At 40.4% G+C, this 27,588-nt stretch overlaps 2 protein-coding genes across 7 annotated transcripts in view; one reads left to right on the forward strand and one right to left on the reverse strand.

The window, feature by feature from the left end:
- Positions 1-27,588, forward strand: part of CADPS2 (calcium dependent secretion activator 2) — a 508,886-nt gene that overhangs the window by 461,393 nt on the left and 19,905 nt on the right. The window lies entirely within an intron of this gene.
- PTPRZ1 (protein tyrosine phosphatase receptor type Z1) overlaps positions 1-27,588 on the reverse strand; it is a 142,295-nt gene that overhangs the window by 57,961 nt on the left and 56,746 nt on the right. For all 6 annotated transcript variants that reach the window (XM_054803522.1, XM_054803503.1, XM_054803512.1 and 3 more), the window contains exons 3-6: positions 6,428-6,607; positions 4,431-4,582; positions 2,857-2,952; positions 2,533-2,599 (exon numbers count right to left, since the gene is read on the reverse strand). In XM_054803522.1, coding sequence (XP_054659497.1) covers positions 2,533-2,599; positions 2,857-2,952; positions 4,431-4,582; positions 6,428-6,607 — 495 coding nt within the window. The remainder of the gene's footprint in view (positions 1-2,532; positions 2,600-2,856; positions 2,953-4,430; positions 4,583-6,427; positions 6,608-27,588) is intronic.

Raw genomic sequence — 27,588 nt, forward strand, 5'->3', positions numbered from 1 at the left:
TTTCTGACCAGTCTTTGCCTTCATAATTCCTTACAAATTTGATGAGAGCAGCAAATAACATTAATAGTTTACTACATTGGTGCTTTTCTTCTGTACGGTGACTGTTCTGCTGAGTTAAGGTTTAAGCGTGGTTCCTCTCCTCTCTCTTATCATGAAAGGGGAACATTTAGCAGTGCTGAGCAAAGCCCATCTTTCTCTTTCTCCTGTCAACATGGTAATCAACGTTCAGACAGAAGCTATCATTGCTATCTGGTATATGTTTAGTTAACGCATTCTTCCTTCATTAAAAATGAATGGCCAGTTCATTTTATATCGATGCCTGGGGATGTGAAACTTCTCATTTATAGTAAGAATCCTGCCATACATTTTGCAACGTTGAATTTTGAAATGCCCTTTAATGTGATTGACAGCCTAGATTCTAAAAATCAAACACCTACAAAAAAATGATGCGAAACAGAGAGTTTGTCCGGAAGGAAGAGGACTGCTCCTCTGCAGAGCTTGAGAACTCAGCAACTGGGATTCAAATAAGCACAATACATATATGACTGACAAGGACAGATCATGTACATCGCAGAGAAGGACAGATCGTGTGCTATTCACTTTTCTTCAGGAGGAACAACTTGATTTACTCATGACCTGAATTTTCAGAGCTCATTTGCATTTTATTCAAGAAAACGATATTCTACTCATTGTTGAAGTGCTATGTAGCAGCTGTATCTTGAATCTTGCTGCTGATAGTTTTACAGCTCCTTCCAAGGCTGTAGGACAGTATCTGCCTTGATGTATTACTCATTCTCCTTTGTGTTTCATAGAAGATGGCACACAAAGATAATGAATCTTAACTGCTTTATATTTCCTCCTCCTCTATCTTTGAAATTTATGAAGGTTGCTCCCTTTGATATTTGTTGAATGATGTTTGTTTTCTGGAGAAAAACAATCTTGATTTTAGTGTCATACTTTTGAAAGCTTTTAAAATAGTGGACTAATAGCTTAAGGGGCTTTACAAAGCTCAAGCATCATTACATATAGGAAAACTGAGACAAAGTTAGCCATTTACTTAAGGTCATGGCCATGATGTAAGAAAATATCCCTGTTCAAGACAGTTCTCATTCATGTTTATTTTTCTGAGAAGCCACCATGAAACTGAGTTAGAAACAGCACCCAGATCTCATGCACTACCCTGAAGTCCATGAGCTCTGATGTGAAACTGCAAGGAATTCTAAAACACCCAAATGTCAACATTTGGTTTGAATAATGCTAGTGCAAATATAATATAATTGGATTATTTCAGATTTACACAGGAGCTACTGAAAAAAGAATTCATCTCCGCTGAGTCTACTGAATACTGATATTCAGTCTCATGCTTGTAAGACACATCTTGGATGGCTGCAACAGGGTTATTTGGCTTCCAACCACATCATAAAAATCCAGATATGTATGATTAAAAAAACTCATGGAATAAATCAGACATTTCTCTTGATTTAGCATTTAAAGAGGTACAGATTCCTCATGATAGTTATATTTATTCATTTACACTTACTGCCGTTGTTACAAATATTCAGTCTTGGGGTAAATAAACCATAGAATCAAAGACTATCTCAAGTTGGGAGGGACCCATAAGGATCATCCAGTCCAACTCCCTGCTCCTCACAGGGCTAATTAAAACTAAACCATATGACTAAGATCATCGTCCAGATGCTCCTTGAACTCTGACACGCTTGGTGCCATGACCACTTTCCTGGGGATCCTGTTCCAGTGACTGACCACCCTCTTAGTGAAGAACCTTTTCCTAATGCCCAATCTGAACTTCCCCTGATGCAGCTTCATTCCATTTCCTCGTGTCTTATCCCTGGTCACCAGAGAGAGGAGGTCAGCACCTCCCCCTCTGCTGCTCCCCTTGAGGAAAGTGTAGACTGTGTTGAGGTCACCCCTCAGCCTTCTCCTCTCCAAACTGAATAAACCAAGTGACCCCAGCTGCTTCTTGTAAGTCTTGTCCTCAAGACATTTCACCATCTTGGTCGCCCTCCTCTGGATGCACTCTAATAGTTTGATGTCCTTCTTATATTGTGGTGTCCAAAACTGCACACAGTACTCGAGGTGGCGCCACACCAGTGCAGTGTAGAGTGGGACAATCACCTCCTCGACCAGCTAGCTCTGCTGTACTCGATGCGCCCCAGGACACAGGTGGCCCTTTTGGCTGCCAGGGCACACTGTTGACTCATATTCAACTTGCCATCAACCCAAACCCCAGATCTCTTTCCGCAGGGCTGCTATCCAGCCCGTCATTGCCCAGTTTGTACATATAACCAAGATTACCCCGTCCCAGGTGCAGAATCTGGCACTTGCTTATATTAAATTTCATACAGCTGGTGATTGCCCAACTCTCTATCCAGATTACCTCTGTGGTTTCTAACAAAATAGACATGGCTGAGCTCTAGAGAACCGTGCTCCCCAATGTCTTTAAGGTTTCATAATTACACTGAAATGGAATTTAGTCTATCTGTAATCAATAAAACATGGAGGCAGACTTACCAAAACGACTAACACTATCTACTCCATTAATGATTGGATTATAATCCGGATTATCTTCTAGTCCAATCTGTTAAAAAGAAATTGCATTTTTTTAACAGTATAGGCTTCATGAAAGAAATTGAAAGTTGCAGTTTACCACCAAAATTATAGATGACTTAAAGCAGAGAAAATGTTTTGTGCCCGCTTGCTTTTCTGTAAGAATACATTAGAAAGATATATGCAAATTTTAACTCAGTGATCACACATTGGAACCACTTAAATTCAGTTTGAACATCTGCCGTGTTTCAATGCTTGTTTAATGACACAAAGATATACTTTGTTTACCTCAAACAAAATTGATAAAGCTCTTAACTTTCCATTTCCTTTAATTGCCTCTTCAAAATTTGTAAACTGCTCTGCATCATAGCAGTAGATTTGCATCTGAAAATAAAAATATATTCAAGTGTTATATATACAAAAAAATTAAAAATTAATCAATGCAGTTATTTATATTCCCATTTTGAGAAAAAAATGTCCAAGCAGTAAATTTCATTACAAATATATGGATTTTTAATCTCTCTCACATGCATTATCTGAAGAGATAGAATGGAGTTCATCAGCTGTTAACTATCTAAAAATGAACTGTCTTAGAAAACCACTAAGTATGCAGGAGTTATCCTTTCAAGGAGCACAACACTCTCCATGGATAATACAGTAAGCCGGGATAACTTGCTGATACTGGACATGTAACCTAGACTACTCAGGTGAGATGAATCTTGAAATCAGTGGCAAAACATGAATAATAAGGCATGATGTCCCTACTGCATCTGCCTTGCCGTAGGTGTAGAGAAGCATTGGTAATAAAAGATTAGCAGGTATTTTGTGGCCACATTTGACTGCTATGATGGGCACTGCATTTGTTTCACCCCTTCCTCTCTTTCTCCAGATGCAGTTGGGAAATCTCCTCCAGTGCTGGGTCACCAACATGAATGGGGAAGTGTCCTGCTCCTACTAGCTTTTCATGTGATGATGATGGAAGAGAATATTCTCTTCAATGCCTTGGCAGAACAGGTGGAGCGTGAGCGGGAATTTTTAAATGGTTAATGAGGTAAAGGAAACGACACTGCCCAGGGAAAGCTCCTGGCTCACAGCTCTCCACAGAGTATAGGACAACCTTGGCTCTATTGCTTTGCTGTGACATAGAAGTCCAAGGTGGAGTGAGAAGCAACACGGTCGCCTGCCACAACTACATCTTTTTAACTGGAAAATGATCACAACGCCACGTTGAGGGTTGAAAATTTGGTCTGCAGACTGCCCTCGTGCATCTCAACAAGAGCTGCTCCTCTCCTCCACCCCATCCCCACGCTGCTGCAAGCTATTCTGCCAAACCAGCCAGGGCTATGCTGGCCTGGCTGCCTGTGAACGTGGCCGCCCCCGGGACCTGCTCTCACACGATGGCTCCTGGCACTCTGCTGCCAGCTCTTTCCAGCCCAGCAACATGGGCTGCGCTTTGTCTTGGTAAGGCCCAGCAGCTCCCATGGGCTCTCAGCAAAGTCCCAGCTTTGAAAAGTCTATGTACACTTTAAACTGCCTGCTGTGGAAGTTATGGGCCAAACTCATAGGAGCTGAACTGATAGTGGGAGCTTGAACTTTGTCAGATTAGCAGAACTGACTTGTAATGTCAACTTAGAAGACGTGCAAAAACGCACAGTGTAGACATTCGCAACATGCCATGGAATAACGCCTTATGCTGCCCCTCTAAAATGCATCATTTTAATATTATTAATTTGGATTTAACTGAATGATTATATTTGCAAATAGACTTTAATCAAGTAATAAACAAAAGTATTTGGTAAACAGTATTACTTTTTTCAGAATGTCAAATCATCAAAATTGTCAGAATCTATTCTGTACTTTACCTCAAGAGGAAATTTTTGTCCTTCTAAACTATGTTCTGATCCGTCTGATGACACGTTGCATTTTCCCCAGTGAAAAGTGATCTTGCTTGCTTTGAATACGGTGTCTAACCCACCTCCACTTACATAATAATCATTTGTCAGGTTAATTTCCACTGAACAAAGAGAGAGAGGGAGGGAAAAAAAAGGAGTGTCAATATAAAAGCCAGCCAAGGCACGTCTGACTCTCATTTTTCAGTATTAGGTGCTAAAAGGTAAATATGATACGCTTATTTCCCTATATTTCATAAGCAGTTTGACAGGAAATTGGTTATTTAAACTATGTAAGAAGTGGGATAATTCACAATTAGCATGGAGAAGTATGTTTCAATTCATGCTGCAATTCATAAAATAGTCATTTAATGACGTGCACTATTATATTGGTCTCCTGTTGTCTGAAACTAGCCACGGAACTATGCTAAAAAGCTCAGAAAACGGGCTTAGCCACCAATCCGACTGTGTAAGAAAAGAAAGTCCTGAAATGCATAGCTTCCTGAAAGCACCTGTGGTTTTAACAAAAAGTAAAATACCCACCCTCCCCCCGCCCCTTATTATAATTCTAGATACAAATCATGAGGCAACACAGGAAAATAAACTTTTAGCCGGTTCCTAGGAGGACTCTCCTGTCTGTGACACTCCTTATTTGTGGAGCAGTCTCCCATGGGAGAAGGTGATGGCAGGTCTTCAGGGAGACATAGCTGTACACAAACTGTAGGTGGGACTGAGCATTTATAAGTCTTCTGGAGGGAATGAGCAGGGGGGAATAGACCGAAGCCCCACATTTGCCTGTCCCACCTCCAGTGACTGTGAATTGTTTGACCTCTTACTAAAACAGCACTAATGGAGTTCAGTTTCATTACATTCCTTTCCTCAAAACCTTGAAGAGAATTTTAACTGCAGAGCTTAGCAGTTCCTTTTGTAATATCTGATTTGCTGTAGATGAGGAAGAGTTTCATTCACTTTTACGGACTTTAAAGAATGTTTCCTCAGGGATCTCTTGAAAAGACAAATGCGCTATTTATTGCAGCTAGTAGGTCAAGAGGGAAGTAAGTGATTTGTGGAGTAGTATGCAGGAAGTACACGATGGGGCCACGAACAGAAATTGGGAAAAATAAAATAAAATAATAAAATAAAAGCTGGTCCCAATGGAACTGGTAGAAGGTGAAAGACAGTTGTTAAGAAATTCCTTCTTCTATACCTATGCCTGAAACAAGAAACAGTACTTTCAACAAGCAGCTTTTAGTTACTGCTATCCTGGATTTATAAGTGGTTGCAAAAAGATTTGTCTGACAATGTAAATGCCACCATAAGCTTCTTTTATAGCTGGGAGAAATAGGCACTTGCAGGCATAGATCACTTTCTAAAATACATTTCTAAGATATGTAAGACAAATCGGACCATAAAAGCACCTATTTCTCTTCTTTGACTGTAAGAAGTCATCTAAGTGAATAATTCAGATGCAAGTATCTACATTATAGGTGTCTCTGTGTAAGTAAGATGCATCCTATCCTGTGTTTTTTGAAACCATAACTCAGTCATGAAGTGCTTCCAGATGATTAGGTAATTTATTCATACTTTTAAAAAATAATTTTTGTATACTTGTTACAGATCTAGATTTGTAGTAATAATTATCATTATTTCATAGCAAGTGCTAAATTACTATTTAGCTTCAATGAAGTGCTCATGATGGGATGATAGTAACGATGTGGTTGCTTTGGCTCTATCTGTCTGTGCACATAATTTTCATTTGTGTGATTTCTCAATGATGCTTAGCTATTGCCATCACCTGGTTTTTGTTTTGGTTTGGGTTGTTTTTTTTTCTTAATGGATAAATTCAGAATGCACCAGTTGTTAAGGAAAAATGAAATGAAAATGTTTCAGTAAAAGTCCTTGATTGACTGTCCATTCTATATCACTTTTCTGACGTCATCTAACTCCAAACACGAAATCTGACTTTTTACCTGTTTTGCCAGTGTTGCGAATGAAAGTATCTTCCAAAGTTTCTTTTTCCCATCCATGGAATTTAAGTTTCTTCAGATTCACATTTACTTGGGTAAGATCTTCATCTATATTAATAGGAGATTGTTTGGCACCATTGCAGGCTGAATATTTCTTTCCCCAGTTCTTTTGGTTCAAAGTTCCTAGACATGAAAATATTTGGGGTAAGTACATTTAAAACCTAAACTGGCATCCACACGTTTTTAATGTGGGAAAGTTAAAACACAGTTTGCAATCTGTGATCCGAGTATCTGCCCTTCTTTTAGGCCTCATCTGTAGCAATACTTAGGACACCTACCACTGCATCCTACCTTCAACAGTTAAGTCACTTTTTGACCATTTTAAACATCATACATGCATGCTTGCGAATCTCTAGGGAAAGCAGAAAACAATAAAAAAACCCCTCACACACAATATACACAAATAATAAAACAGGGAGGGGGGAAAAAGCTTTCAGGTAAAAGAAATTGGCATTCAAAAAAACCTTGGGAACTACTGCAAAACCCTCCTTTCCAAATAACTCATTTAATGTCATTAATGTTACTTCTACCCACAGAAGTCAGCCATCCAATAAGATTTTAAAATAAAAAAAAGTAGTAAGATCTTTTTAAAAGTCCTTTCAGAGAGGGAAAAAGGTAAAGTGATTCTACCCTGAAAGAGGACAAAGGTTAGTGATGCTCTGGCCAGAGAGCCCGGCTGCATGGCCCGGCTTTGCCCATGCACGCACACTCCAGCCATCTCTCTTTGCAGCTGCCAGGCGAGAGCAGCCAGGAGGTCCTGTGCTGCCGCAGGGCACCTTCTCCAGGGCACGGGGGTTGCATGGCATTTCACTGTGGGCAGTTCAGACATAGACAACATGGATACAGATAGCATGTCCTTCACCAAAGACTTGATTCTTTTCCATGAGAAATGCTCAAGCACTCTACAGATCAGCATGAGGGGTTAGCAGCTGCTCTGAGAATTTTTTGTTTATATAATATAGTAATATAAATAATACAATATTTTGTGTATGTTTGTGTGTTTGCATACCTATAAATATTTTTTCCAGACAGGGAATTCTGGTAACACTTCAAAGGGCTAATTAAAACCAAGAGTTGACTGCACAGACCTCAGAAAATATAATTGCTTCAGTTAGCTTCCCACTTACTAGTAGTTAAGAGCTAATATTAGCGCATCCAATGCACACATTTGAATTCTATTAGACATGTTGAAATGAGCCAGTGCTTATTTACAGGCCACTGCGCTACATCCAAGTCTGTCAGTGGCAGATTTGCTGTATTGTACCTCAGGCAAGGACAGCCCTCATATTGCACTCAGAAGACTCAGAGATGGCAGAAGAGATGCAGCCAGTCCTGTAACCATGACAATAGGCAGTAACACAAGATGCTCATCTGGATACCTAGCTACCTAGAAACAAACCTGAGCTAAATTATTAAACAAGTATCAAGTCAAGTGAGTTACCAATATCACCTTGCTGCATCAGAATTTCTGCAGGTCAGATGGTATATAAACCTATTTACTTCTTGCAAACAGCAACAGAAGAAACTGCTGGGTAGAACAGCCAAGCAAATCGAAATGAGTTTAAGTCACAGGGTTATGAACCTGAATATCCTGCGGGTGGGGATTAGACCTCTATATCGAGCAAGCCATGGTCCCCTTGGGAATGGGGACCTTCCAGCTCCTCCTCAAGTCACACTTGTCCTGGACATTAGCTATCAGTCATAGTTTATCACCTGGGCAAATAATGCAATATCCTGATTTCTAATGTGCTTTTCATAAGAAAAGAGTGGCTAATATTTCACCTTCTCTCTGAAAAGCTTCCCTTAAGAAATTCTGAGCCCAAGTCAGCCAAAATTTGGAGACGAATCTGCTCAGATCTTCTATAGTGAATTTTCTAACAGATATTGAAGGCTTTTAAAACCAAGAAAGAAAATTTTATTTAAATATAAATTAGAATAATTAACTTTTAAACCAAAAAGCCTCCAAACAGAGTCAGACAGGACAGAAATAATAATTCTCGTCTTGCTGTGTGCATCCTTGCAGACAGGCCCTTGTTTCCAGGTCTGCTTTCAGCCAGTTTGGTGGTTTTCCAAGCTTTAGCAAACTCTTTAGAGCCCTCCCTGGCTCTTTGAAAGTCATTGCCAGTTTGGGCCAGGCTGGCTGCCCATAGCTGTCCCTCACAGTTAGGCTGTGCTCCCTGCTCTGTGATCTGTTTCTTTTGCTCGTTCCTTTTGCCACAGCCCAAGACTTCCCCAGGCTCCTGCTGTTGCCCCAAGCCAGTAGAAATCTCCTTTCTCTTTCCACTGACATACCCATTCCCATTGCTCACCTGCAGTCTCTCCTTCAGAACATCATCACAAATCTTTTCCCAACACCAACATCGTCATGAATCTTTTCCTAACACCAACATCATCATGAATCTTTTCCCTTATTCTGCTCTTTCCACCACTGACAACAGAATTGACTGAAAATACTACTCTTTTCTCTCTCCCACCAGTGTACTTTTGGGTACTTTCTTCCATGCTTCTTTTGATGAATGGCATTATCCCATAATCTTTCCTTTAAATTTCCTACTATCCACTATCACGGATAGTGTTTTTATTGTTCAATAAAAACAAATACATTAAAATTAGAAAAACTATAATCTCCTTCCGACATCCATAGTTTCATATTTTGTGGTTTTTGTTATGTAGAATGTAAATTCTTTGACTTGGTAGTCATTATCTGTGTCTCAGTCTGTAATATAACAAATTCCCAGCATGAAGCTAATGATAACAATAGTAATCTTAGCTCATCCCAGAAGACAGTGTTGTGCCAACACTGTAATCCATCACAACGTCCTGAGCCAGGGCATGTGGAGTGATGTAGGATGCTGGCTGCAGGCAGTACGGCAATGCTGTGGCCCGACCAAGGAAGTTTGTTCTTTCATTCTAGATATGAAGCTTTTCGTAAGCATTGCCAGAAAGAAATAAGGGAAATTAGAAGACTCAGTGAGATGAAGAACATTATTTCCTGTCCCCAGAAAGGCCTCAAACTCATGGAATGAGTTTGCTAAAAAGATTTGATAATCTGCCTTTTTTCTGTGTAGAAACAAAGGCAATTCAGTCAAGCAAGTGACTATAATAAAAAAATTCTCCTTTCATAAAGAACTTACTTTGTTGTTTACACCTTACTGAAAACTTGGAGCATCTATGAATCTTTATGACCCAAAGAAAGTTTTAGAACAATGATTTTCATGTAATTACATATTGACATACACTCACCAATAGTCATGGTAAGAAGCTGATCTATGTATATTCTGTATGACAAAGATGCAAATACTGTTTCAGCTACTCTCTGGTTGACAAAAAGAAAAATAACTATCCCATCTGTATGAATGCGAGCTTGAAATCAACCAAGGATAAACAAAAAAGTATTTCATGGTTGCAGAGAACAGGAGATAAGACTTCCAGCTATGACAAATTAACTGAATGCTCCCAATCAATGCTCCTGCTGGCAAATCTGAATAGGTATTTGACAACTTCTAATCAGTTTTCTTCTCTGTGGTCCACCAGTTGATGTAGCTGAAAAAGCTACCAAAGCAAAGGACATCATTATTGCTTACAATTGCAGAAGTACAAATGACCTCAGCACTGAGAAACACAGGCAAAGTGGAAGCTCTCTTTCTAAGGTAAAAATGATATTGAGCCCAGTAACGAGGAACAAGATCTGTGTGCCTTTTGCATGTCGAGAGGAAAATCACACTTGCGTAACTACTGAGAAATTGTAGCATTGATCAAAATCTATGGAATGAAATGTACAGGAAATCATTGGTGGTCTTGTCTGGGGCAGGAACATGGGGAATTCCAGAAGGAACTGGAGTTCAGTCATGATGATCCAAATTATATTTGAGCAGCATAATACATGTTTCTGCATAAATCCTGCAATGTTGGAGCAGATAATGGTTGTGTCTATGTTAGCAAGTAGTGCAGACCAATACAAGTGGACATATAGAAAGAGTTGGGGTTGAGAACCAGATGTCCATACCATATGTCTTTCAGAAGATTTTTACCTCAGCCTAACTCTGTGCGGTCCCATGGGCTGTGAGTGCCCATCGGCTGCTGAAGACCATTAGGTGCATTCCTGCAGCACATCTCCTGTTTGGTATCCGTTAAGATGAACCCACGTCACACACTGTGACACAACTCTACCTTGCCAACCAAAGCTTGGCAACTGGGGACCAGCCAGGAGGTTTGCTTCACAAGTCCACTCTCAATCTGAACTAAAGCATTAATGTAAATGCAGCCAGTGTAGGCAGCAGGTGGTAAAACTGCTGCCGTTTACATGACTTGCAGAAAGCCAAAGTAAAAGCAAAAGAACCAAGTGTTTTTAAACAAGAGCAGATTGTTTTACTGTAGGTGTTATGATGGAAATCACAAATCAAAGCAGTGCCAGCCATTTTGAAAAATATTGTTGAAACTGAGCTTTGAAAATGAATTCCCCCAAACAGCTTTGGAAATCTGAGGAGAATAAAAATGTGCACAATATATCTTGAAGAGTGCACAGAACAAGCAATGTTTGTCAAAGCTGTCAGTTCTGAAGACGTAGCTCACAATTCACAATGAATGAAAATGAGCCTGAACACAGCAAATTACAAGATAATGGAAGACTACCTATACCATAACCTTTACCACTCTTGCCCAGGTCTTAATGTCCAAAGAAAATTTGCCTACTCTTTCTTTCTAGGAAATGTTCATACCTAATTGCTCCTTGTCCTTAGTCCCGGTGATCCCATCCCTGCAACAATCATCCAATCCTCATTTTGTCCTCCACTTCTATCCACTGCTGTCTTTAGAAGATCTGGCCCACCAGGTGTTACTGCACTTCTGTCTTTTGTAAAAATACTTGAAAGAAAAGCATCTGCCAACTCTCTGTGTGTCAGTATGCTATGTAAGCAGAAAGAATGAGCAGGGCTGAAGACAAGCTGTGAAACTGAGTGGGCTGTGGTCCTCAGCGTGCTCACGCACTGCTCCGTGCGTGTCTGCTGGGCTGTAAACCTTCATTATGAGTACTGCTGTTTACTACCATGTATCAGTACTAGCTGAATGTAGAATACAGTTTATGAAAAATGGAAGATACCTTTTTAAATCAGTGGAAAATATACATAAAGAACTTAAAATGTAAACCGCAAATCCAAAGAATGGGATTCTAAATATGTGAGACAAATACTCTGCATTTCTTCATACTGAATATGGGTGTAGTTTCTGAAGAAATACAATCTTAAAAATAATGCTTTGGGCTTTATAGGATTAATAACGATGTCAGAAAATTGCATTAGTGAGGACATATGTTTTACTTGGAAAATTCTACTTCCCAGCACTTCACTTCTTTAGTAACCATTGTTTTGACATCACAGAGTTTGCATTCTTAGCTCTTATTAGGATCATGTTGCTCATGAATGGGCATACTCCTAGCATGTGCTCCCTCAGGATCTATAAGAAGCTCTAGCTTTAGTGGCAGTTACAGAAAAAGAAATGCTTTAAATATTGGTGAAGTAACCATACTATCTTCACAAGCGTAAGCTTTGAAACAGGGAGGTCAACATCATCACTGTTAGATATCTACTGTTAGATAGAAATAGGGATACAACTTAAGACCGTGTAAGTTTTAGACTTGAACCAGTTACAGAGTACTAACACTGCTTCTCAAACTGGCAATAATGGGTAGTACAGAAATAATCATAGGTCTGATTCATGTTTTCCATTGCTCCTACCTCATTTATTATTTCATGATTTAAAGTGATGTGAAACCTAGGGTTTATGTTATAGATGAAAGACAGCAGAAAAGAGAAATGGATTCTTTACCTCTATTTAATTTCTTCCTCTCCATTTTTCATGACCTTTTGCTTTCACAATGATATCATTACTTTTACAAATATAGATTGGATACATACAGGAGATGAAGGATATCCCCTCTATGAGGACTGTTAATGGATTTCCCTTATCAAAGATGTTATTGACTTACCACTTTGAAGTATTAAGTGATTTCAAGGGGTATTTTTTAGAGCAAACACATTTTATCTAAGATACGAGAAATCAGAAATAAGGCCATGAAAAGATGTGGGTACTTATACTGGGACAAAGTTTAAACTTACATGTCCAACCAGTACTGCTCTGAACACCAAACTGTAGAGCTATTCTTTTTTTTTCCCCTCTCTATTTCTGCTTCACTGTTTAGATAGTTTATCCAAACTGGGTGAACAGAGGAGATGGAGATCAACAAACCTCAGGATGCTTCATACCATTAACAGCTATGGCACCGAGCTTATTACCAAAAGTTGCACAATGCAGTCTGTAATCCTCCATGGCAGAGGAATGATTTCAATTCACTTTCTGGATGAGTGGCCCAAAGAGAGAAGTACTGCCAATACTAATATTGTGAATGTTACCATAGCTCGTATTACAAAGGCCATGACATAAGACATTGCATTCTAGGGAAACATTTTGGTCATCAAAAAATGGAAGGTTTACATTTTACATATAACTGAGTAGAAGACGACATTTCTGCTTCATCTTGATCTTCATTGTAAGGATTTTGGGGTTTTGTGTTTTTCCCTTCCAAAAGCCCTAATTATCCCCACAAGACTGTTCATGATCAGTCTCATAATGTTTATAAAAATTCTTCAGATTGAAAAAGCCCAGACTTTAACAGGTGAAATTACTTGTCAGGACAGAGTCACAAGTACAGAGAAGTTTTGTCTTCCGGGTTTGGGCTTAGCCAATTATCATGCCCATCTCAGTGAATTAATTGCTTGTGGGTTTTCCAAGACTGTATTGCTTGCCAATGTCTTGGTCAAGTGCTCAAAAATTAAATTATACTGGTTATGTTAAAGAGAGTCAGCTCACAGAGTAACTGGATGGCCAGTCCAAAAAACTTTAATAGCATTTAAACCCTCAAAGTTCAACACTAATAAAGTAACTTGCTTTTAAATGAGCAAGACCCAAATATATTTATCCCATGGATTTTTTCTGGCATGCATACAGTGACAGAGAAATGAATGCAATACATTTTCTTACCGTAGGGTGTAATAATTCGAATAAAGCAGAATCAACAAAAAATTCTTGCTTGCAACTAGATGCATCCAGGCAAGCCAAAACATCTAATCTATTATTTTTTGTTTAGTACCTTATTTGTCATTTTTGTATCTAAGTATCAGCATACCTACTTTACAGTCTGTCTATTGTGTGTATGTGCACACAAAAAAAAGACAATATGTACTGTATAAACACAGGCGAATATGGACTTCTTCTGAGGAAGATACCCTAAAAGATGGCACAACGCTAACTTGGCTTCAGCTGAACTCTGGTATGTTCATCTTCTCTGTTCCTCATCTAAAATATGTTGCACTGTTTACTCCTTATTAAAATCTCACTTAGAAGATGAGTCAGGAAAATTCTGATGAAACATTTTGTTATCTTCAGATTATCGGATCTTTCTGTCATCTTTTGTTTATTTATTTAAACATAAACTTTATGCTTCTTTCACATCTACAGTGATGCTCAATAAAGTAACCAAAAAGCAATTGAGCAAGAAAAATGTTTTGTTTTTTTCACTTTATCCCCACAGAAAAAACCCACATCAGATAGAATAAACTACAGTTGTTGAGACACAATGGAAAACTGTAATCAGTATTATTAACACAGTGGCTGTCTGGTGATATTTCTTCCTGGAAGTCAGTCTGATAATGATTCATAGTCGGACTAAGTGAATTACTGAGCAAAATGCGAAGGAGGATAAATGCCAATGGACAGCTTTCTTTCAATATAGCAACTGTTTGCTGTTCCTCTTCTCCTTTCATTCCTTGATAAATCTGGCCATTGCAGGCTAGTTAGAAAATATATAATCAAACTCTTCTATGCCAGAGGAATACAGATGATCACTGATGCTCCATTTGCAGTGCAGTCAATGGGATAGCTGTTTAGACCAGGAGAAGGATTATGGGACAAACTCAGTCAACCTTTTAAGATACCTCTTTTCTATTATTCTCATCCCATTGCTCCTAAATTTGCATATAAGTGCTGCTAGAGAATCATGCAGCAATATATAACAAAAACTTGCCAAGTAATTTTTTATAATTAATGTAGTGTTAAGATATAGGCTATATTTTCCAAGTAAGTATTAAGGAAGGAAATTTGGTACAGTGCCAAATGGGAAAATGTCCAGTAAAAAAGAAACATATTCTTCATCCTGCTTTTGTTTCATTTTTGACAATATGTGAAGTCCTAATTGGAAGCCCTTAATACATCTAAGCCTTGCTCTGAGGAATTCAGGTTGTAGTAATGATTTCTTTTACCTTTAGTAATACTTAAGATCATGAAACTGCATACAACACTGTTGAGTGACGAAGATCATTCCAAGATCACAAATAACCAGAGCTGAAAACAGAACTGGAACACATAGAGCTGACTCACTTTTAGGCTAAGAAATAGGCAATGCCTTTTGCCCAGTGCTGAGGAACATGGCCTATGACTTCAATTCATATACCCTACAGTTGTACTTTTTTTCACGGTGTATATCATAAAATTAGCTGTCAGTTTTGTGTCATGGCAATGTCAAAGTCTTGCTTGGTCTTCCACAAGAACAGGACTCCCCACCTGGTTTTGAGCTGTTTGGCATACTGCTAGCAAGGAAAGCTGAATAAAATGGGACGATTGCAGACTTTGTCCTGTAAAGCCAGCCTGATTGGCAAAATAAAAGCAACAGCTTTCCAACATGGTACAGCCCCATCACAGTTCAGTTGTACTTCCTGGAAGTAAAGCTTACTCTCAAACTTAACAGCTACTGCACAGAGAACAAGTGGATGTATATTGTCTTTCTGTTGGTGAACATGGGCATAAATGAAGCTTATGGAGGTATCTCCCTCTGCCCCATATCATGCAAGTACCATTCTATTAGAAATGTAATATGCATATGACAAAAATTGTGTAGACTCAAAGCTTGCACCAATTTTAAACAGACCAAAAAAATGCACTTTAAAGGATCATCAGCTGGAGCAAAGAAAGAGGAAGCAATAATCTACTTCAAGTGCAGCATTTAGCATCTGTCTGATAAGTGATAGTTGATGTAGTTCCAGGAGATGAGCACAATGAAACCCATCTTCAACAGCAAGAAACCTCATTTTTACCACAGTACAGATCACCATCCAAGTCTAATGAATCGCACTATGACAGTCTTTGCTCTTCACTCCTCATTACTGCAAGGTAGACTCTGCTGTATTTTAGAAATTATCTTGGGTAGCAGAACCAGGCACTCAAAACAGAAACAAAATGCAATGATGAATCTTAAAAGAGAGCATGTAATTTCCTCCTCAGCTTCTCAACAGATCAACAGATCTAACAATATTGGCTTTCACTGAGAAAATCAGTCTGGTTTCCTTTTCTGTTGTGGTATGACCTCCCTCCTTCCCCCATTCCACTTCCCTCCTTCCCTCTTTCCTTCCTTTCTTTCCCCCCTTTCTTCCCTCTTTCCTCCCTTCTTCCTGGACCATTAGATGTTAATGAGTGGCCTGTTTAGTTCCATGAAAAGTCCTGTGGTGGTATACCACAGGGGCACTTTTTCCTATTACCAAACTCAAGCATTATTATATTGCTATCAGCTAGAAAAATAACTTCTGTCAGTACTAGCCTATCTACAAGAATAATATGTCTCATAAAGGGCACAGTCATAAGTTCTGATCCAAAGCCTGCTGAAGTACATAAATAATTCACAAGTAGGTTCTCTGGCCTTTGGATCAGATCGGCTGTGCATAAATAAAAAAATCACTACTAACCAACATTAATGGAACCCTGGATGCAAAAATTCCACAAATAGCCATGAAAAAAAGTTGGCATTTACACTTGAATAGAAAAAAGGCATTTATTTCAACTGTAAAGAATAACATAAAGATCCTGAGAAGCAAGAAAAATATAAGGATAAAAGACTACTGGATCACATCCCTGTCCAGTCAGTCCCAGCAGCTGCCAGCAGATAAATTACCCTAATGTCCAAAAGGACATAGAAGCAATTCTGGTTTTTTGCTCCCCAGGTTCTCATTTTTACAGAGCTTCAATTTTTATAAAATGAAGCTCCTACATATCTCCAGAAGAACATAATACCATAGGAAACCAGACCCTAGAGGTAAGAGGGAAGGTCTGGAGAAAGGAAGACTTTCCCTTGGTTGAGGAGGATAGAGTTAAAGATCATTTAGGCAAACTCAACACCCACAGATCCATGGGCCCCGATGGGGTGCACCCGTGAGTGCTGAGGGAGCTGGCAGATGTTATTGCTAAGCCACTCTCCATCATCTTTGAAACGTCATGGAGAACAGAAGAGGTGTCCGAGGACTGGAGGAAAACCAATGTCACTCCAGTCTTCAATAAGGGCAAGAAGGAGGATGCAGGAAACTGCAGGCCAGTCAGCCTCACCTCCATCCCTGGAAAGGTGAGGGACAGCTCATTCTGGATGTCATCTCTAAGCATGTGGAGGAAAAGAAGGCTATTAGGAGTGGTCAGCATGGATTCACCAAGGGGAAATCATGCTTGACCAATCTGATAGTCTTCTATGATGGTATGACTGGCTGGGTGGATGACAGGAGAGCAGCAGAAGTTGTCTACCTCGACTTCAGTAAGGCTTTTGACACCGTCTCCCATAACATCCTTATAGGCAAGCTTAGGAAGTGTGGGTTGGATGAGTGGACAGTGAGGTGGATGGAGAACTGGCTGAATGGCAGAGCTCAGAGGGCTGTGTGAAGTGGCGCAGAGTCTAGTTGGGGGCTTGTGGCTAGCGGTGTGCCCCAGGGGTCAGTAATGGGTCCGGTCTTATTCGACACATTCATCAAGGACCTGTACGAGGGGACAGAGTGTACCTTCAGCAAGTTTGCTGACAATACAAAACTGGGCGGAGTGGCCGATACACCAGAAGGCTGTGCTGCCATTCAGCGAGACCTGGACAGGCTGGAGAGTTGGGCGGAGAGGAACTAAATGAAATTCAGCAAGGGCAAGTGTAGGGTCCTGCACCTAGGGAGGAATAACCCCAAGAACCAGTACAGGTTAGGGGTTGACCTGCTGGGAAGCAGCATTGCGGAGAAGGACCTGGGAGTCCTGGTGGACAACAAGTTAAGCATGAGCCAGCAATGTGCCCTCGTGGCCAAGAAGGCCAATGGTATCCTGGGGTGCATTAAGAGTGTGGCCAGCAGGTCGAGGGAGGTTATCCTCCTTCTCTACTCTGCCGTGGTGAGACCACATATGGAGTTCTGTGTCCAGTTCTGGGCTCCCCAGTTCAAGAAAGACAGGGAACTACTGGAGAGAGTCCAGCGGAGGGCTACAAAGATGATGAGGGGGCTGGAGCAACTCTTGTATGAGGAAAGGCTGAGAGAGCTGGGTCTGTTTAGCCTGGAGAAGAGTGAAAGGGGATCTTATCAATGCTTGTAAATATCTAAAGGGCAAGTGTCAAGAGGACGGGGACAGACTCTTTTCAGTGGTGCCCAGCAACAGGACAAGGGGCAACAGGCACAAACCGTAACACAGGAAGTTCCATCTGAATATGAGGAAAAACTTCTTCACTTTGAGGGTGACAGAGCACTGGCACAGGCTGCCCAGAGAGGTTGTGGAGTCTCCTTCTCTGGAGATACTCAAAGCTCACCTGGACGTGATCCTATGCAACCTGCTGTAGGTGATCCTGCTCTAGCAGGGGGCTTGGACTAGATGATCTCCAGAGGTCCCTTCCAATCCCTACCATTTTGTGATTCTGTGAGTCTGTGAAAGTGGGATTTCTTTTTAGCATCTTTTAGCAAGATTTCGTATCGCATGTCTATGGGATTCCAGTTTTCATATCAATATTCATATCAATATTGCTTTAAATTCACTAAACTCTTTAATGGCTTAGCACTTCCCCCCCCCCTTTTTATCTATGGCTAATATGCAAAATAATCAACTTCCATGAAGATTTGTGTCATCATTTTTCTTTTTCTTTTCTGTATGGAGAAAAAATAATCTCCTTTCATTTCTATGCATAGCAAAGTAGAATAGGATCAGAAGAGCATGTTAATTTCTTTCTTCCTTCACATTGTTACCAGGGATCAAATATGTAGGGTATATTTTAACACCTGCAAAAATATGGTCTTTATTTCTTTTTACTAAGTAAGCCATTCAAGGAGGAAGAGATGTAGCATATGTTATCACAGTTGGATAAATTAAAGGCATGTTTCTTGGTTCATTTATCTATTTTCAACAGGAAGTTACTATGGCAGGAGCAAGAGGGACACATGGTATTTCTGACACATTAACATCATTTAACCATCAAAGCTCTCCCCAGTGCAGAGGAGCAAGTATCTTCTGCCACAGAGTTACGTTATCATTCACATAAAGGAAATTAGCCAGTTCTAAGAGGGGGATTGGATGCACACAAGTGACCTCAGTACCAAGTAATCCCAAGTATTCCAGAATCCCGACACTCCTAGATTTGTGGAGGGCTTCTATACAAGCAGATGAAGATTTAGTGAAATTTTATCTACCGCTACTTCTCCTTTCCTCTTCCCTCTTGGTAAAGTATCGATTTGATGCTCAGGAAAAAAATGTATGCTACTCTAAACATGTTATCTTGAATGTAAATGTTATTTTATTATGTTATCTTGAAAAATGCACTTACAATTACTGAATTATTCCAGAGTAAAAATTTTCTGACAAGAATCTTTTCTGTTCAATCTGCAAGGAATTGGATAGCCATAACAAAACACAAGTCTGTAAGCTGTTAGGACAAAATCTCCCCTATACATGCCTATTGTGCAGATAACTGAAATGTAGCTCATCAAGCTCAAGAGACCAAGCCACATTAGAGTTCATAGGTTCCCAAATTTTCACCAAAAGCTCCCTAAATACTCTATCACTGCCTGTGACCTGAGGCACTGTCAGTTTGACTAAGCTGAGCAACCAAAATCAAAGCCCATTTTGGATTCACAGACTAGTCATCCCTTGCCACGATCGCCCAAGGCACAGACCGAGCTGGCATGTGCCTAGTGACCCTCAGACTGTGAAGCCAACAGTACCGAGATGAAAGTAAAGCCCTGCAGCTGCGCCTCCTGCTATTCAAGAACATTCAAGGCGATGCCCGTTTTAATACAATATCCCAGCAGCTACATCTAGGCAGTGCATTCGGGACAACATGAGTTAAATACCCTCCTCAGCTAAAAAAAAAATTATTCATGATCCATATCTTGCATTTCCCATGACAAGGCCTGAGAATATTGAAAAGGGAAAGAGAACAAGCCCTCTTCACTCACCCCACCAGCGCTGTGATATGGTGAGGCTAAAAATTCAAGAATCATTGGGTGATAAGAAGATGAGGAGGGGGGAGGTTGATTTTGTAGTCCAGCAGCTGGAGCGTTCATTCAGCAGGGAGAGGGTAGGGATGCCACAAATGAGCTGAGACAGGTGCCTTTCTGCTAATCAGTGGATTCCGAGACAAGTAACCCCCTTGTGTTGTTTAGGTGTGTAATGTAGGTGCCTAACCTTGAATTGTGAACTTAAGAGAAGATATATGTTTCCACGATCCCTCAGTCATCAGTGCTTTTAAAAAAGGACATGCTAAACCTTTGTGCACTTGAGAAGTCCACACAGCAAATTACTGCAAAATAACTAGCACATTTCGAATTCGCACCATAGATTATTTTGCATGTAGCTTCCACTGGCACACATAAACCTTAAATCATAGTCTAATTCTTCTATAGTATTTCTCTAGTGTTTTGGTTCTCATTTGCATTAGGCCTCAGTCCCACAACCACATGTATGCGGGCAGCCAGCTATTCTGGTCACAGAATGTACTGACGGCCACCGGACACCTTGTATATCATTACTCTGTTCATATAAATTGCATATTTCTGTGGCAAATCAAAGCCCACTATTATTACAGCAATTACAGGAAGTAATTGTTACAAATAATTAAATATAATAAATTTCTAGTTGGCTTATATTTGCTGTTTCAGCACAATGGCTAGTGTTTGCAATATGGCATTTAGCACAAAACAGCACCACACGCATTAAGAGATTTCTGACACAGTTGCATGATTATTAACCAAAGTCTATATCAAATGATGATGTTTAATTCCTGTATTCTCAAACAAGAAACTCAGATTGCATATCAAAAATTATAATTGCGAAAAACAGAAAAGAAAACCTCACCTAGGTTATGCAAAGTATAAACCAATCACTTACTGGTTTAAAAACATTTTTTTTCTTTTTTCTTTTTTTTCTGGAAGAACTTCCCTTGTGCTTACCATGTGCACTCTACAGCACAGTGTATGTCACAGTCTCCCAGGGCTCTCATTCTTTGAGGACTTGTGTATGACTTCTCCCTAACCAGGGCAGCTGTGGATGACTAATGCAGGCACTGATTGCAACTGGGGTGGAAAGCGTGGTAAAAGATTACGATGGTTAAAGAGGACATACAAGGACAGAGTTTCTAGTTAAGGCATATCGCACAGGCAAAGCATACTAACGGCCAAGATCTGAATCTATATATCTTGGTATAGTTTTGAAGATATGAAAAGATTAGTCTCACTCATGAACGACTTGCATGACATTTACGCAGAGATTTCATTCTGAAGGGGCTGATCAAAAACCACTGTAGGTGAATTACATGATTTGTCTGCATCAACTCTAAGACAGGGAATAACATATTAGATTAGAAAAAGGTGGGAGCTCGGGGGTGGGAAAGCAAGGCAAAAGCACTATGTAAATGAAAGTTTCTGAGAAAATGCAGAGACAGCTTCTTGCATATGTAATTGTGAACTCTTTTTTTAATAATTTCTCTCTGCTGTGGGCAGCAACAACCTTTCCCTTCAAGAGAATCAGCTTTATCTTGGAATAATACCCAGAATTTCTTGTTTCCAGTACAGCCTACCTCCCTGTGGGGAAACATCAAATCTAGAAGACTCAGTGAGTGGAGTTTCCATGGAATTGTTTCTGCAAAGAAAAGATGTTTTTGACTTCACAGAAAAATACTGCCAGTCTGTGACTATGAGTCACAGGAGATCTGTTGAAAATGAGTTTTTTTTCTATATTGCCTCTTTACTTTTGCTAATATCCTGTCACACTGCAGTTCTGATAAATAATTCCTTGACTGGTGGTTGTCTTCGAAACATTCTGCAGAGACTCACCATACAAACTTGTATTGAGTCTCACTCACCCTTGTCATCTCTTAGCTTGCTGTGTTCTTGTATTTCCTTCCTTCTCCAGTTTAGTAATAATCTATCTTTTGTGTGAGACTCTTACTCAGAATCACAGAACCACAGAATGGTTGAGGGTAGAAGGGACCTCTGGAGGTCATTGTCCAACCCTCCTGTTCAAACAAGGTCATCTACAGCCAGTTGCCCAGGACCATGTTTAGATGGCTTTTGAATATCTCCAAGGATGGAGACTCCACAACTTCCCTGGGCAACCCATGCCAGTGCTCAGTCACCCTCACAGGTACAAAGTGTTTCCTGATGTTCAGAAGGCACCTCTTGTGTTTTGGTTTGTGCCCACTGCCTTCCCTAGTCTCTCTCCAATATGTCCATGTCTCTCTTGTACTGGGGAGCCCAAAACAATACTCCATGTGTGGCCTCACCAGGGCTGAGTAGAGAGGAAGGATCACCTCCCTTGACCTGCTGGCAACACTCCTCCTAATGCAGCCTAGGTTACCATTAACCTTTTTTTTTTTTTGCTGCAAGGGCACATTGTTGGCTCATGTTCAACTTGGTGTCCACCAGGATCCCCAGGTCCTTTTCTGTAAAGCTGCTTTCCAGCTGGTTGGCCCTCAGCATGTACTGGTGCCTGGGGTTGTTCCTCCCCAGATGCAGGACTTTGCACTTTCCCTTGTGGAACTTCGTAAGGTTCCTGACAGCCCATTTCTTCAGCCTGCTGAGGTCCCTCACCACTCCTCCCAATTTTATATCATCAGCAAACTTGCCCTCTGCCTCATCATCTAGATCACTGATGAAGATATACATTAATACTCTTTTCCCGTTATGCTGGACCTTGTAAAGACAAGATAATATGGACTTGTGAAGCCAAGTAAGAAAGAAAATCTCTTCACCAGAGCTGCATAAACTATACCAGCTTAGAGCTCCTGGAGTATTACAAGTGTTCTATATGGCCATCCTGGGCACCCCATCTCATTTATGGGATCCACAAAACCTGGGGATGAGTTGTGCATACTACTCCACAGGTTGGAGAATTATGTTCCATGCCCACACTGGCAATGTCAGTAAGCAGACCGTGAAGAGCACTGTCCTTGCCAGCCTCTGCAGTGTCAACCTGTAGTATTACTGCCATCCCACCAAAGCAAAATACTGATGGACGCTGTGAGGGGCTCATGATACTAGCAGTCAGTCTCACATCAAGGAGGGATTTTGCTGACAATTGTGTCCTTGTCTCACTTCTTAGCTGAGCAGAATTTAATTAAAACACATTTCCTGAGAACATTTGATCACTGTTCAAACAATCCTCAGCTTGCAGGCACAGAGCACTAAGGGAGCTTTACTCCCTGCCCTTGCACACTCTGCGTTCCTGTGCCATTTGACTTGGCTGCAGCTGTAGATCTGCATAAACTCACCCCTTCCGATTAGGTATGACAAGTCCCTGTTCCATAATAAGTAGAACCCATTGCAAGACTGTAAAGCATGATCTTGCCTTTAATTTGTTACATGATTTAATTCAATATTAGGACAAACTCTTAGTTGCATAAAATAAATATCGCCATTAGACATACCACAATTGTTCCCTTGTTAATGCTGCTGCTGCTGCTTGCTAAAAATTTGGCAGTTGCATTTCTCCAGATGTGTTACGTAAATGGCCATTTAGGATGGAGGATTTCCATCCTCTGCCTTATGCAGTTTTATAGTTCTCATCCTTGTACGTACTGGGCATTCGATGGAGCATAAATATATAAGATCTTACTCTGTTTTAATGGGTTTTGAAAACAAAATGTTTCTTTACAAACATTGCAGGAAACAAAATGTCATGAGCAGTACAGTGCTGTCTCCTTTGTATCTGGCCAGGACTGAAATGGTGGTAGCTGACATTGAAAACAAATTTACCAATTTTCAGTTGCGTTGGTCTAATGAGTGCTTAAGGGATACCTCATGAGGGAGCTAAAGAAAGGAAGAACTTGCATTCAAGAAGGGCGATTAGTGTTGTGGGTTCCTGTGAAGCGTTAACTTGACAGCCATACACAAGTCAACAGTATTTTTGTTCTCTCCTTTCTACTGGGGGTATTGTTTCAAAGAGGGTCATCGGTTTGCAAGTCTGGCATCTACTTACATTGTTTAAAAATCTTACAAGACTCCCATTAGAATAATGGGTCCTGACATATATTTCCTAATTTGCTGTATGATATAACTACTGTGGACAACTGTAATCATACTCCAACTGCTGCTTTAGAAAGAGGTTTTTAAAAAATTGCTCCATTGATCTGAGATGTAATTTGCATCTGTGATGGTATAAACAATATGTCCTGTGGGATGACAGCATTAATATTTTATTAATAACTCCTTGCACAGCCTCCTACATGAACTGTGTAATGTAAAAACAACCGTCATTGAAGCAGAGGATGAAAAATAAGAAGTGGATCTATGACGAACTTTGAAGAAGCATTTAGTCATTTCGACATTTCATAAGTTGCCTTTCTGCTTAAGATTTTGCCTTTTAAATTGCAGGTTTGCTGCCCTGCATAGAGTTTAAAGGATGCTTGCTGCCAACTTGAAACCTAGTCAGTCATTTTCATGACAATCAGATTACTTGGTTTGAGGGATCGCATTTGTCAGCCTTTGAGGTTTGACAATCACATTGCCTATTTTTAAAGGATGTCCTTCTCCTGAGCATCTATATGCTATAGTTTCACTCAAACAAAAAGAGGAAACTGAGAGGGAAAATGCACGGAAGTTTTTGGCCATCTCTCCGTGGCAGTGCACAGGCTTACTGCAGTACATCTAATGCAATTAGTGAAATACGCTACGCAGCTGAAGGTGAAAGGACTTGCAGGGGGAGATCCAGTGTTCATAAATTAAATGCCTCTCTCTCTTCACCGGCTACATAGAAGGCAGGCACCTCTCAAAGGGCAGTCCAATCTGTCCAGTTCAATTGGTTCTCTCTTAATGGCAATGGGGACGATGGCCACAGATAATATATCGCTGCCTCTGCACTAGTAGTTAGAGCACTGGGTGAGGAAGCAGTGACTTGGATTCTTGGCTTTATTCTTCCTGAAGGAATTGTGCCAAGACATTAGGAAAAGGCTTAATCAGTAAAACAGAGAAGTGGCCATGCTTTCCAAAAAGGCTGGGCTGCTGTGGCCTCTGGGCAGCGAGAGACCTCAGCTCTCCAGGCAACAAGAAGCCCGACTTCCACCTTGTGGTTATAGCATTTAGTGGAGGGGAAGGAGGGCAAGGGAACAGCCTGAAGTCTGGTCTCTCCTTCTAGGTCCGTTTCTTGCCTTTTATTCAGAGACAATCTAATTTGAGAGGTGGGGAAGCTGCATCTGGAACCTCAACTCCAGAAAGCTGTGCTAATTTGCAGGAAAATTACACCATACTGCAGGAGGAAGAAAGGAGCTGTAGGAGGTTAGATAGAGTAGTTACAGTTCACGTAGGAGCCTGCAACTTTGGAGACTGTAAGCTGTAAATTCTGGAGTGTGTAAAATGGAGAGTGCAAAGAGGTAAATAGAAATTTGAATGTATTTCAAAAGGGCATTATAATGGAAAAGTATTGTTTGACGGTGTATTTCATTTCACTTTGACTAATTAATAGCAGTGGGTGCCTCATCTGAAAAGAAACCCCACAACAAATGATACTTGAGCCTGATGAACATGATATGATGCACTGATGCAGAGACAGCCAGCCCTGCTCCTCATACACACCAGCACTTCTGTGCTCTGCTCCCAGAAAAAAAGCCAATGATTTCTGACAACTAGAATAGCCACTTCATGGGTTATAGAAAGATGTCAGAGGGAAGAAGAAAGATGTTTGGGAAGTGACAGAGACATTTTTTTCCTGACTGCATCTCTGTCTTTAAATCAGCCAAGTGCATAAGCCTGTAAATTGCTGTGCCTTGCGTTCCTGGTAACCTCAAGGGACTGCTTAGCCCATAAAGTCCATAAAGTGTGTGTTATTATATCTTAGGTAAAAGAGCATCTAGTTATGTGCCAGTTTATTATGAAAGCATGCACAAAACTTATACAATTATGTGATTGCTCTGGGCTGCTCAGCAAACAGAAAGTGGTTTGTGTTTTAAAGAACATATAAGAGAGGGTGATGAGGATATGCAGGTGCAAACCTGACATTTAAAAAAAGTGATTACAACTGTTTTTTCTAGATCTGCTCTTGTTGGGTTGGTTTTATTTGTAACTGTTCCATCTCTGGGCATATATTCTGGCTCCATTATGCAGTATCATTATGACACATAAAAGAAACCTAACATTATCCTCCCAGGGACACGGGTTCATCATACACCACGGTGCAGTCACCTCTGGGAATATTATAAGGAACTCATCAGCTAGGCAGAAAGCAAAAAAGTGTGACATGAAGGAGACTGATTCACCAAGGACAAATGCATGAGCACAAATGATGCACTGTGCTGCTTGAAGGAAGCTGTGGAGGTGTTCTGAGACAGCATGCTGGCAAAAGCTGATTTCTCATATTATCACATTAATGTAAAACGTGAATGCTAGGAACAATACAGAGCGTCCACTAGAAGCCATTAGCTGGGTGAACAGGTGATGCTGCACGGCTGCATTGCTATGGCAGGACTGCTAAAGGCTTGATGAAATGACAGGCTCTGCTAGTCCACACTGTGCCCACAAACACAGAAGTGGCTAAAAGCAGTACAAATGCAGAATATCTGACCCTTGGGCTATTCCGACAGAAAAGTCAGCAGGTTCCAGCTGCTGACAGTCCAGCCGGTCAGAGCTGCTCAGCAGCATGAGAAAGCGCTGCGAGCCCTCGGTGCTCTAGTATAAAGAGCTTTTCCCTCAGACAGAAGCAATGACTGAAGGCTTGCAGTAGTCCAAGAGATAGAAAATGAAATCAATTTAATCTCAAATTGTCAGCAACAAATGTCCAAAGAAAAGCAAAATGCTTTTTAATGTCTGTGCAAAGCAAATGAGTTTGGGTTTCAAGATGGGATCCAAAAGCTTTGGAGGACTAAGTGATTGATAAAACCCACAAAAAGTTATGAAATTAGAGTTACTAGAAATCCTTCATGTCAAATTTGAATTGTAGGTGCAAATCAAACAAGCCCTAGAAACAAATCTGAGTGGCTTAAGAAGCTACTGCCCTCACACAGAAGTTTCTGCCCCATTGGAGCCTACTGTATTTCCATTCAAAATAATTACAGTAGTCTAAATCCCAGATAACATTAAATTATTTCAACACATATTTTATGCCAGGGCGTGGTGGTAAGAGTTTGCCCCAGAAACACTTGCCCTAGACAGAAAGTGAGTTGATAAAATAAAAGCTACCTCATCCTTCCAGGTTCCAGACCCAAAATGAGGATATATTAGGGCTTTAGAGAAAAGACTGCTTTTTTTTTTTTTTTTTTTTTTTTGAAGGGAGAAGTTACACATTTTTCTGGATTTCCTTATAAAAACACATTTTTGTCTGAAATACTCCCTGCAGTCCTTCCTCTCACAGCCTCAAACAGTCAAAAGTGGGGAAATGACGTAGCATAGAAAATCGGTTTCTTAGACAAATGGTTGATGATTAACAAAGTAGTAAAGGACTGAAAATCTGGGTAACTTCAGGAATGGTTGGTAATACTCAATTTGTCTGTGCAACAACACATACACTAGGTGCTGTTTGGAAAATTGTTAAATAGGGTCTTAAGTCGCCCCAAAGCATCACAGATGTGCAAGACTGAAAGGTCATCTGGGCCCTTTCCTTCATTACAGGATCAAGTATAATTAGACTATCCCTCACTAATGCTTGTCTTCATTTTTTTTGAAAGAACTTCAATGACAGGGATTCCACAGCCTTCCTAAGCAACCTGAGTTTAGCTATTCTCACAGTTAGTTTTTCTTAATATTGCACCTAGACCTTGTCTTCTGCAAATTAAACTGATTCATCCTTGTCACTTCAGTGGA

Source organism: Grus americana, chromosome 1 (assembly GCF_028858705.1).
Source record: "Grus americana isolate bGruAme1 chromosome 1, bGruAme1.mat, whole genome shotgun sequence".
NCBI lineage: Eukaryota > Metazoa > Chordata > Aves > Gruiformes > Gruidae > Grus > Grus americana.